At 41.6% G+C, this 12,441-nt stretch overlaps 2 protein-coding genes across 2 annotated transcripts; one reads left to right on the top strand and one right to left on the bottom strand.

Annotated features, from left to right (window-relative positions):
- The first annotated feature begins 1,427 nt into the window (after positions 1 to 1,427).
- LOC135671203 (uncharacterized) lies at positions 1,428 to 7,193 on the top strand. Its single transcript, XM_065179183.1, has 4 exons — positions 1,428 to 2,299; positions 2,482 to 2,579; positions 2,673 to 2,757; positions 6,844 to 7,193. Exons 1-4 carry the CDS (start codon positions 2,084 to 2,086, stop codon positions 6,931 to 6,933), a joined length of 489 nt encoding a protein of 162 aa, XP_065035255.1. The 5' UTR covers positions 1,428 to 2,083; the 3' UTR covers positions 6,934 to 7,193.
- A 778-nt stretch (positions 7,194 to 7,971) lies between these two features.
- Positions 7,972 to 11,071, bottom strand: LOC135671194 (probable WRKY transcription factor 14). The gene is made up of 3 exons (XM_065179160.1): positions 10,265 to 11,071; positions 9,696 to 9,854; positions 7,972 to 9,565 (listed from the first exon to the last, which is right to left on the bottom strand). Exons 1-3 carry the CDS (start codon positions 10,810 to 10,812, stop codon positions 9,073 to 9,075), a joined length of 1,200 nt encoding a protein of 399 aa, XP_065035232.1. The 5' UTR covers positions 10,813 to 11,071; the 3' UTR covers positions 7,972 to 9,072.
- Between the last annotated feature and the right edge of the window lie 1,370 nt (positions 11,072 to 12,441).

The raw sequence follows: 12,441 nt of genomic DNA, 5'->3' as shown, positions 1-12,441 counted from the left end.
TAAACAAAAAAATAGTTTCAACAACAACGGTAAGCTAATTATAGAATACTCTTGTAGTTATATTTCTTTAGCATCTCGATCCATATACTCAAAAAAATTATATTAAAAATATTTATAATAATAAAAATAAAATATTTAACTTTATTTATCATAATATTATTGATTTTACTGACGAAAATATATGCATGAATGACATAAAAAATGATGGGTAGAAAAATAATTTTAATTATGATAACGAATGATTATACTATACATGATTGTTATAGTGGTGGTTAGCTCGATCAATGTTGATCTAAACATTAACAACAAGAATGAAAATGAGGTGGAGCTGTGAGACATATGTGGTGCCAAAAGAGGAAGAGAAGAGAGATTAGGCATATGTATCGCACCACACTGATTTATCTCTACTTCCTTCTTTGTTGTTACTTTACATTTAGGTTAACATGAAAAAAAGAAGAGGTAGGTGAGGTAGTGCGATGTAGTACTATTTATACACATGTTATATATTTTTCATTGATAAAATTGAAAGCATTACGATAATTGGATTAAATATTTTTGTTCATAACTATAAGAATTTAAATATAATTTTTAAAATTTAATGAATAAATTATTAAAAATATCTAACTATAGGAATTAATATATAATTAACACGTAGACACATTCGCTCAATCTCACATTATATACCATCTGATAAATTATTATTATCTTCATCCATAAGTACCACATAATCCTGTTTGCACTTGATTAAGAATGAAGAAGGAAAATACAGCCTAAACACTTCCGCTGTTAGAGGAAAACGATGAATCCTCTTTCTGGTAAACCAGGAAAGAAAAAGAAAGATCAAGTGAATTAATTACCAAGGGGATCAAAGGGTCTTCCTTCGCCACTCTCCATGGCGTCCTCTCTCTCCATTGCCTTCCGACAGCAAGAGATGGGTCGAGAGCAATGGAGCTCTTCTACTGGTCAACGCGGAGTCTGATGTCCTCGCCTTCCCCGTTACTTCCCCATGCCACTTGACGTAGCAGCGCAAGGTATTTGCGGTGGAAGGTTTCTAACCGTTGGATAAAAATGATCACGAATCTTAGAGAAATCCGTACATCTCATAGTCGTACAAACCACGGGACTCCGATTTAGCAAGATCCGACCGTTCATTGAGCAGGGAAGTGGAGACTTTCTGATCTGGACCGTCCAATGAAAGGTAACGTCATGTAATGGTTGAAGAGGATACAATGAGGAAGCGTTCATCACAGTTCGGCGTATCATTTTACGCTCTCTATATATTTTATCCCCCAACCCCAAGTAGTATTAATGATCGATCGAGATTGACAAGCCAACCCTCTTCTCTCCGGCCACCTCTTTCCCACGGGCCCAAGAACTCGTGCCCAAAGCCCCACAACCAAGCTGGATGCACCGCCACCTACCTCTACGCTGTCACCTCCTTCCCCCTCCTGGTCGCCATCCAATCCTTGGCTACCCGAAGGACGCCCACCGACACCGCACCACCACGAAGAATTCGCCATGACCCAACTCCAGCCCTCCTCACATTTCACCCCCTCAAGGACCCAAGCGTTCCCCCTTACAAGGACCCCAACAGAACATGGTTCATGAGCACCCTCACCGGCCGCCCCGAGCACTTCGTCTTCCCTTCTCGCCGCCCTCACGACAAAATCCTCTGCATCGACACCCATAACAAGTCCTATGCGCTTGGCGCGTCGGAGAACATCTTCCCCTCCGGTGGGATCGTCGTGCGTGGCCTGTCACTCATAGCTGACGGCTGCTACGACTTCGAGAACCCGTGGCATGCGTTCAATGCAGTGTCGCCCCTTCTTCCCATGGTGGAGCGAGTGGCGCCGGGGAAGCAAGCCGAAACGGTTCGTGTTGTTCAAGCGGTGAGCTGGTGAGGAGTATTGGGGGGAACGATCAAACTCTTACAGTGATCAATTGGGTCCGAACCTAACTCAATCAACTGTTCCCCATCCGAAATGTTGGGTCGAGTCAACTTCGTCTGGTCCGGTTTTTATTTCGTCGCTCGAGAGAGAGGCTAGCGAACTCGTTCCTTTTTTTCTGTCCCGAAGCCACAACGATGCAGGCGCGATGGTTCGCCAGCATCGGTCGACATTTGCTCTCCTCTTCCCGGCCTGCCTTCGCTCCTGCTCCCTTCCCGTATCGATGCCTCCGATCAGTGGCGTTACCCGTAGATCCTTCCATTCGCAAGACCGTTATCAGTGACTTCATTTCCGCAGCTCTCCGCGACCGGCCGCCGGTTTTAGGGTTTCACACTCCCTCTCGTCTTCTTCCGGTACGTTTCTTTGAAAATGATTTTTATATTTCTTTGTCCTTTAGCTAATTGAATCATTTTGTAGTGAAGAATATTTGTTACCCTCTTTTTGTTGATTTTTTATTCGCTTAAAATTTTATTTTTAGCCTAGTTTCTGATTTGATTGCATATGCGCCTTTGCTTTGATTTTGATTGGGTTTCAGGCGACGCAGTCACGTTTTTATGCGGTGAAGGATAGATCGAGGGCGCCGCGCACGCCAGTTACTTCTAAAGTGAAGAAATATAAGATCAAATCTTACTCGTATGCTTGATTTGTGCTTCAGAGAGTTTTACTGTCTTTTTGCTATGTTTCATTAGATCTAATTTTCTCTTTTTGTCATTTCTTTGTGTTTAGATCTTTTAAATTCCGATTTAGGACCATGAACAATGGACAAATACGGAGATGGAAAGCTGGAAAGCGGCATAATGCACACTTGAAGGTAACTTGTTATCGTCTGATCCACTGATAAATGCAAAAGAGATCTTGACTATTCTGTAACTGAAGGGAGAACTTATTAACCTAAGAAATGTACAATCATTTTCAGCTTTATGCATTTGAATTAGTTGCGAACTATTAATTCCGGGGTTCTTTGCTGAAAAACCAATTATTAATTATTGTTTATTAACTCAATGGCAATTAGATTGGAGCAAATTGGATTGCCTTTTTCTTTGGTTGTTGATGAGTTAAAATGCTAATGCTGTATTCTATGTTCAACCATTGTTTGCGATCAAGAAAAAACCCTCCTGTCTACCAAAAAAGTTGAGTTAGGTGTCTTCCTGTAACATACATTTTTAGATTTGATCTGGATGAATGTTTTCCACAGACATTTGTACCACTTGTCATCCTTGTCTACTTGAGGAAACTATAGCAGTAGAGTCCATCCCATTTACTTTTTGAACTTGAAAAAAGAGCCTCTTGAACCAATACTCTGTTATCATTGTTACAAATTTGTATTGATAAATTGGATTGATGGGTTATCTTCATCAACCAAGTTAATATATATGACTAATTTGGCTAGACTCTTGTCTCTTTTTCTTTCTTTCTCCTTACTTTCCTTAAGTTTGTTTTCCTGTTTTTGCACAATCTAGCTTATGTTGATTTGACTATACATGAAAAATCATGAAGAGCATTCATCATACAATTGCTTGCAAATATCATCACAAAAATCCTTGAAGCTATTAAATGTACATGAAATGCATATGGATTTTAAATTTTAAAATATTTACACGCTAGGCAACTTTCTAGAGCTATTGCATGTCTCATATATGGTTCCTTTATCAGCAAGTGTCCAGCTCGAGTCTTAATAAAATTTAGGTTTCAAATTGTAGTTGCCAAGTCCAGTTTTCCATCTTTGTGATTTTGTTAATATAGAGGGTGAGCCTAAGTACAATGATAAGATTGCTTACGGCTGCATACATTAACCCTTATAGTTGTAAGGGTTAAGGTTGAGTACATTTACCTCCTCAAAGTCAGATGTTGCATTGCCGGAGTTCTATGTATTTGGTCCATCCTTCTTTTTATGTTATTGTGATTCTACTTGTTAGTTTTAGTTAGACAATTGTTTCAAGCTTTTCCCGTTCTTTAGAAATCATCAAATTCTGAAACAGTTAATTAGTTTGGTACTATGCTTCCCTACCTAATGTAGTTTATAAGCTAAACATATCTAGTAGATCTCAGACCTGGGGTGTCTAATGGTAACTTGAAATTGTGACACAGCAGATCTCTTTCCTTTTCCTGTTATTAATTTGTGCCATGTGTTTACTTAGAGAGGTAAATCAGCAGCAAAGTTTTACTGATTAATTCTTCAGGCCACTGCTATCTCCTTTGTTGTCATGTTACTTATATTTTACTACCATTTCTATTCCATAATGCTAGTCTTGTCATAGATACATCAGGTGTTGATAAGTTAACACAGTCAAACTTTCAGTTTAACTTTTTTTTTTCATCTTGTATGATTATCCATAAAAGGCACAAGAACAGTTGATTTTCTCTTGAATTCAACATTTTGTCTGTCAGCAAGTCTCAGAATAATTATAATTGTTATTAATAGAAACAACAGGTTTGTATAAGCTTAGCTGGTCATACAAGTGGTTGTGAGTTTGTTTTAAGATATCTCTTCATCTCCCTTCAGTAATGTAGAATGATTTCTAGGCAATGCGGAGTGATTTTAACTGGTCCATGGACTGCCTATGGAGGCTGTTTCCTTGCTAGGTCTTTAAACCAGACTATACCTAAGTGCCTAATGTACAGTCTGCAAGGATAATTACTATTGGAAAGGCTTGTGGAGTCCCCATTAATGATGCATCCAATTCCTATTCTTTTGACATGAGGTCCGAATACACAACCCATTAATTTAACCTTGACTCAGTGAGTATATCTATTATCTTCTCTTCCCTCATAACTTAGTAGGATATCCAATTAATGTGATAAATTGCTTATATCATACCCAGCAGGAATCAATTTCTTATATAGAGCACAATATTTTTGAAAGCGCTAGGCATCAAGGTCCCAAAACGGTTGAGGCGCTAGACACTCGCCAGAGCGAAGTGAAGCACTCTAAAATATTAAAATACAAAAATATATAATATAATTATAAAAATAATAAAATGATATTAAATTGGGATTAATAACATTTCTAATAATAGTTATAAATAAATAGAGATTAACATGCTAAATAGGGATTAATAACATTTCTAAATAATGACTAACAATACTAAATAAGGATTAGTAATTCTAAATAGGAATTAGTTCTAAATAGGGTTAATAGTTCTAAGGATTAATATTAGTTTTAAATGATTAATAGGGATAATAGTTCTAATAGTGCGCATTAGTGAGGAGTCACCAATGGTGAAAGGTGGGGAAGGAGAGAGCAACGATAACGGAGGAACCTTTGGACGGTAACAGTGGCAGTAAAGAAAGTTGCAAACGACAATAGTGATGGCGGAGAAAGCTGCGGATGACGACAGTAATGACAAAGAAAGTTGCGGATAACAACATCAACGATAGAGATAGCTACAGACAATGGCAATAGTGACAGAGAAAGCTGCGGACGATGACGTCGGGGGCAGAGGAAGTCGCGGACCGGTCCCTCGACGACGGAGGGAACTACACATGAGAGCTACAACGGTGAGAGCTTTGGACCTGCATGTCGACGGTAGAGGAAGCGTCAGACCTATCCATTGGTGGGGAAGAGCTGTGCATAAAGGCAACGATGGTAGAGTAGAGGTGCGTTGGGGGCGGCGACAATAGTATGGTTTGACTATGGCATGGGTTTTGTTGTGTGTGCGTGGGTTGCACGAGGGGAGGGGTTTGTTTACTATGCTTCGTTGGTTTGATTGAACCAACTAGTGCCTAGTTCAATTGAAGCAGTTGACAATCTGGTTCACATTCAATTGAATGCTCGCCCGAGGTGCTCGACGCGTGGGCGAGATGAGCGCCGCTTCACTAAAGCACATAGGTGCTCAGGCCTTGCCTCTCCTCGCCTCGCTCAAGCTGTCATGGACAAATATGTAAACAATGTATTTGATGTAATGTTTGTGTATGACCGTGCCTTTTGATTTTGTTCATGCTTTGCACAACATATAAAGGGCATGAAGTAGGCTTAGCAGCCCCATTTTAGTTGGCTTTTGTGGTTGTTTTAGTTTTGTAAATGCAGGTTGTGTGCAGCCATCGTGCAAAGGCAAAATTGCCCAAAAACAGACCATTGAGGCAACAATTTTGGAGGTTTCTAGCTCTGCAGAGTGATGTGGAGTGTCAGCCAGCACTATACCCAGGAGTTACCGAGGTGGCACATAACTGGACGGGTCTTTGAGGTAGTGTCTAGGGTTGGTCGTTGTCTTGTTTCGCAGCAATGTCATATGGGAACTTGTGAGGACTTTTGGCTATGGCGAACCACATTGAACCATTTGTTGCGCGATCGTTTAGAGCTTGTGTAGTCTATGGTCGTGACGAACCACATTGAAACATTAATTAGTTAAGTGTTTGCTAAAATGGTTGCTTGTTGGATCTCGAGTCAAACGCTTCTTCTAACTCGTCTTTTCTTTTGTAGATCCTTATGGGACCATAAGAGATTTGGAGAGGCTGACCTTTTTGCAGATAGACGCGTAAGAGTGTTGTACGACTTAGGCAAAACCAGCTAAGTTCGTGACAAAACGCTTAGGAGAGCGCCCGGGTGCCTTTTAACGATGCTGATATATTATATCCAATTGGAAAATGTGCCTACACTTGCATAAGATGCAAACTTTTTCTCGAGATTATAGTTAACCTGAAGAGCTCTAGAGAAAGATGTAGAATAATCATCATGAAGGGATGAGCAGAGAAAATCCATAGCTTCTTTCTTTGGTTCAGCTCACTTTTTCTTTAAAAGTGTCACTGAAGTAGTTAGGGAATTTGTAGAAGATATTAGTTTAAGTTTCTGTTTATGGTTGAAGATTTACTATTTGAAGTACTGTGGGATAGTTTCTTTTTTATCTGTGCAAAGGAATGTTGAGTTTGTAATTAATTCGGATGATGGTGGTTTATGCAGTCTAAGGAGGCGAAACGGAGACTAAGGAGGCCTGGAATTGTGCATGCAGCATATGCAAAGGTTATGAAGAAGTTGAACTTTTGTGCCTAGGACTGACTGAAAGCATGATGATTCTGTTTTGGGAAAGTCCACATTTCTACCTCAAGATTAGTATTAAGCTGCTTGATGTTCCATGACTATGATCCTAAACTGCTCCCATAAAGAATATGTTCCCTGGCTTTGCCTTATTTGAAGAGAAAACACACAAGCTGTTCAAATTGTCAATTTGTCTTACTTTTCTGGTACTCGAAACAAGTAACTCTCTTCAGAACTTCTGTTGCAGTACAAATTTACAGAGCCCTTGAACACCATATGGTTGTGGAAGCTTCCTTATTCTTTTTATTGACCTCACTGCCGCCAGGTTATCTTCAGAAACATTACTTCTTGTTAAGCTTGTCCGCTGGTAAATGATAAATAGATTATTGGGCTTCTCTCTCATACCATCTCTTCCTGCAGGTGTTTCTGTGCGAAGAAACGGTTCATAGTTCATGTGTCTAAGCCTACTAAATATCAGCTGTGAATAAGGTAAATGGGATTCTTTTCTTTAGGCTATTATAATGCAAAAATGTTGATGCAATCAGTACTCCAACTTGACATTCCATAAGTTTCATCCAAGACTAGTGATTTTATCTTTATCATGTTTAGCATTAAGTCTGTCCTAAGATCATTAATTATGAATCTAAATTATTAGTCAAAATACTTAATCTCAGTCCCAGCAAACTAACTCAAGTGAGATTAAACTGGGATATCATACAAATACTTTATACAGTGTTTGTCATCTAGCTTACAGCTGTGTTACTGTTTAACGGACTCTTCTAAAGGTTCTTAGCACTTAGGACATGCCATCCAATAGAGATGAGGTGGGTCGAGTGTCTTGAAGTGATCCTATTCCTTTTGTGTGGATTGATACCTTACGATAGACCAAATGGCAAACCTTGTTCTTTTGTGCCGAGTATGCATTGTGGACTCCCATCAACACCTTTTTGTTGATTCAAATCTATCACCTTTTCCTTTTTTCTCGGTGGCGATTCAAACTCCACACCCATAGTGTCCCAACGGATGCGTAGTGGCTACAGTTGTCTCCATACATATCATTGCAAGTTGAATGATGTCTCATATTTCCAATCAATCAATGACGACCAGTCAACGAGGCCATGGATTCTGGCTTCAGAAGGAACCGACTCGAATTATAGAGTGCAGGAAATCACGAGTCAGATTAACTTTTTATCCTTTCATGATTCATGTTGAACTCCATCTCTATTCACTTTAGATTGATTTCTGCCATCATTCCTTTTGTTCATTCATTGAATGTTTACACACATTTCACAATAGCAATCATTAATAGTCAGCTGCAATATTTTGTTGAAGTGTAGTCGAGTCGACCATTCATATTGCAAACATCTCAAGAAGGATTGGGTGGAATCTAAATCTTTGTACATAAGTTCTTATCTGAACATATCAAACACACATCATAATAACTGTTGTCATGGTTCCATAAAGGCTAAGAGCAACTGTTCAAGCTTTTCTGTCACTGGTTACTAGATCTTTTAATGCTCAAATATATGTCAATCATGTTCTTTTGCTTGAGTTGTTCCAAAAGTAAAAGAAAGTTGAAGCTCTTTCTACTCATCTATCTTCGCTGCATATGTTGAATAGACTCCTCTTCTTCAGCCCGTCAAACTATTCTCCCCACTTCTAACGAGAGGGAGAGAAGAGGAGCTCATCATATTCTTCATGCAGGCTTTTCTCAGTGCATTTCAGACATTCACTTGTGGAACAGTTCAAAGTTTCTGTTACTTAGCTTTCTGTCCCATCCCCCAATATTCCAAGCCTGTTGTGGGTCTTCAAACGCCCAATCCCTTCTTTTCTTCTCAGTGCATCTCAGACATTCACTTGTGCGACTGTTCAAAGTTTTCTGTTGCTTAGCTTTCTGTCCCATCCTCCAATACTCCGAGCGTGTGGGTCTTCAAACACCCAATCCCTTCTCTTCACCAAATCCTGATCTATAGACTGTTCTGTCCTGTTGAACGACAAGAATAAATAGTAGGAAACACACAACAGAAGTCATCCTCCGCTCCCTCCCTCCCTTCCCAGTGCCCTACTTTATGAATTCAAAAAGGTTTATAGCTAGACCTTGTACAGAAAGGACTACTTCTCCAAGGTCTTGTAATAAACCTCTTCTTCTTGGCTTCATGAGCTCCCTCCTGCCCAGTCAAACATGTCGAACGCATCCGAGGCACCGACTCCCTTCTCCTCATCCGGCTTTGATTCCATGAATCCTCCGGAGAAGATGAGGCTCATCGGGTCGCCTTCCAACTCCGCCAAATCCGCGAACAGGTCATCGGGCTGGTCCGACTTGTAACTTGGGTGGATCATTGGGTCGAATCCGAGGGTGTCTCCAACTTGTTCGATCGTCTTCTCCATCTCACCAATCTCCTCCTCTTTTACCAGATGACCACTCGAGCTGGTGGTCTCCTTATTAGGCTCCTCCTTGAGATTGTTCCTGGGGCCGTTCTTGGACGGTTGGGATCTCGTGGATCCTGCAAGCGCATTACGCTGCGTCGGCCATGGGTGGTTGTGGTCGGACGTGTAGGTGATGACCAACATATTGGGATCCGTTCGGCTGCGCTCTACTTGCTTCCTCGCCGAGCATCCCTTGGAGCTGCTACACCTGTAATACCCCCTGATGTCCACGGAACTCGATCAGCTCGAGGAACGTAGCTTGAAATCAATGTTACCCCAGACAACAATTTAGAGACTAGTAATCATCTTTCAGTATTCAATTCACCACCATTAGCTCTGGGGAATCTTACCTTGGATAAGGAGAACCCTTGATCGGTTTCTGGCCATACTTCCTCCAAGCCCAGAGATCAGATGGAACCACCTCACCGCTCAGCCTGTTGCCAGCCGCAGCCCCCGCCGCTGCCGCCGGCGGTGCAGGAATGCACACCACTTTCTTCGCCTGGTTTTTTCTGCGTGAACAACTCAAGTTTATTTCCAACAACAATCGCAAAGATAGAAATCCCAGTATTGTTTTCAGGTCGAAAGTAAATAGCTTGGACTTCCTAAGATGGAACATGAAATTGTTCCTATGATTAGCAGGTGTCAGCTTCTGTGAGCTCCTTTTAGCCACCAGCACCTGTACCAGTTGATGGAATGGATGGGTGGTGACCCTCCCACTTTTGATGGCTTATGTCCTTAGATTGCCATCAATTCTTTGTCTGTTCGGACAAGATAAATTCCGTTCCTATCGAAAAGGAACACAACCGTGGCCTTTCCGAAGACAACTCGAGCTCCGGGAATTCACGCTTACTAATACCATAAGATATGATCATAAGAGGAAGTCTGAAGCAACGATATGATTGAGCGCTAGGATTTTAACCTTCGTTTGATCACTGGAGGCCGAGGGGAGGAGATCTGCTGCACTCCACCACCATGATCCGCTGGGCCGGCTATGGAGCCGCTGCTCGCGGGAGATGGCCTGACCAGCCTCGGTGGAAGCAGGGAAGGCTTGCTGCTCATGCTGCCACCAGGCGAGATCTGATGAAGAGCCCTCGAGAAGACATTACAAGGCCCCTTCATCTCCTGCTCGCCCGTTAGCAGCAGCTTTGGAGCTACATGACGGCTGCAGCAGCCCGCTGGGGCGGCCGTACTGGCCGGCGCCACCATCGCTTCTGCGCCATCGAAGAACTCCACGCCCGTGAATTGATCCAGCAGAGGGTCGCGCAGGTTGACGAACGGATCCCCGAAGGCGTTGGTAGGGATCTCAGCCCTCGTAGGAAAGAACACCGGCGGGTGGGAAGGAAGCCGCCACTCGGCAGCGACCGGCTCGAATTCGGTGTTCGATGGGCCGCTTCGGCCTCCAGCTCGCACTATGTCGGCGAGCTCACCGGAGTCGTTCTCCATCCTGTGCCAGAAGTAGTCACACATGTCTCTAGCCAGCCAGGTAGCGACGCCAAAGAGTTCGATTAGGATAGAGGAAACCACTTCCTGATAGTATTGCACCCAATGCCCAGCTCCATGATCCTATCTGTAAGCTCTCTCTTCTTCTTCTTGCTCTCGAAGAAAGAGAGAGAGATCAGGTGGAAGGAGCGCAAGCCTTCAACAAGAACAGGGTGAGAGAACCGGGGGCCCTTCTTCAAACCTAAGAAGAGTAGTAGTAGTAGTTTCTTAAGGAGCCTGCGGGAGAAAGAGAGGGAAAGCAATATATATTATAAGAGGAAGAAGCTGACTTTTACACGGCAGCGAGCAGAGAGAGAGAGAGAGAGAGCTTGTGATTGTGGTAGGTCCAAATATATACAAATGGTGGGTACTGACTCTTCTTTAGGGGGGTAATGATGGAAGCTAATTACATATAAATAATACAAGGAGAACACAGTCGTTTATTGATAATCTAATGTTGATGATGTCTTAGTTTGCATTCATCAAATCAATAACGTGTACTGTTTCTATCCATCTAAGAGACCAAAGAACTCCATGACCACCGGCACATAGATCTCTCTACATAGCTACGCAAGGGGAATGATTCTGCTCTCTCTCTCTCTCTAACCTTGTTGTGCCTCTTCACCATACCTACAAATCCATGTCTCTAACATCAAATGATGTGAATGTAGTTTCTTAATTACTGCATCATTTTATGTCATTTGGGGTCATCTTGTTCGTTCAAGAAAGTAAACAAATCCAACTTGCGTAATTGAAACTCGAGAAAGGATTAAAGTAGAGCAAAGGTTGCATTCTTAGGAAAAGTTCTTACAAGTTTCTTTTTTAGTGTGCCACAAACATGCTTTGGCTTATTAATTCGTTTCATTATTTATGTTATCCACCAGAATTGGATCATTAATTGGCACAACCTTTTTTTTCTTTTTGATAGTTGCTGTGGAAGATTAGATTGCTTGGATGAATTGATAGGCTGACACAAAAAAAACACACAAGTTGATGAAGTAAGATGTGTGATGTCCACATTGACTTGATCAAAGAAACAGATGTGTATTCATTGAAGAGTTCTTTTGGAGAGGCAGAAAACTTCTCTTCTTGTTTGCTAGATTTAAGATCCAATGCAGAGAAGCAATTAGGAAAATGTTGCTGCTGCTGCTGCTGCATTTGGTCTATGGAGGGATTGCACTCTCAAATCCATATTATTCTTCTTGCATTATATAGTACTGCTAAAGCATGTGGTCTGCTGGTAGAGTGAATACAAGTACAAGAAGGACATATGAGCACCACTGTTTATCAACAGCACAATGAGCTTAGCTCCATGAAAGCCATTTTTGGCTTTGACTTGCAGAAAACTGCAAGAGACAACCCAAATTGAGAGTAAAGCTTTTTGGTGCAAGTACTGAATGCAGTAGTATTAATCTTAGGCTGTAAGATATTGCCTTAACAGAGCTTTTCTAAAGGCTACAAGGCAATCAAATCCATCACCAAGTGGAGTTTAGAGGAAAGAGATGACCAGTTGTGATGCAACCCTAGATGAAGGCTAAAGGTTCCCAAGGAAGAAGGAAGAGATCAGGAATAGTTTTCATATGGAGTGAGGTGTGTTGGGAACAGTAGTTAAAAACT

This window comes from Musa acuminata, chromosome BXJ1-4, assembly GCF_036884655.1.
Source record: "Musa acuminata AAA Group cultivar baxijiao chromosome BXJ1-4, Cavendish_Baxijiao_AAA, whole genome shotgun sequence".
Taxonomy (NCBI): Eukaryota; Viridiplantae; Streptophyta; class Magnoliopsida; order Zingiberales; family Musaceae; genus Musa; species Musa acuminata.
The sequence above is the reverse complement of the archived record's forward strand: the minus strand, read 5'-3'. Positions and strand labels throughout refer to the sequence as shown.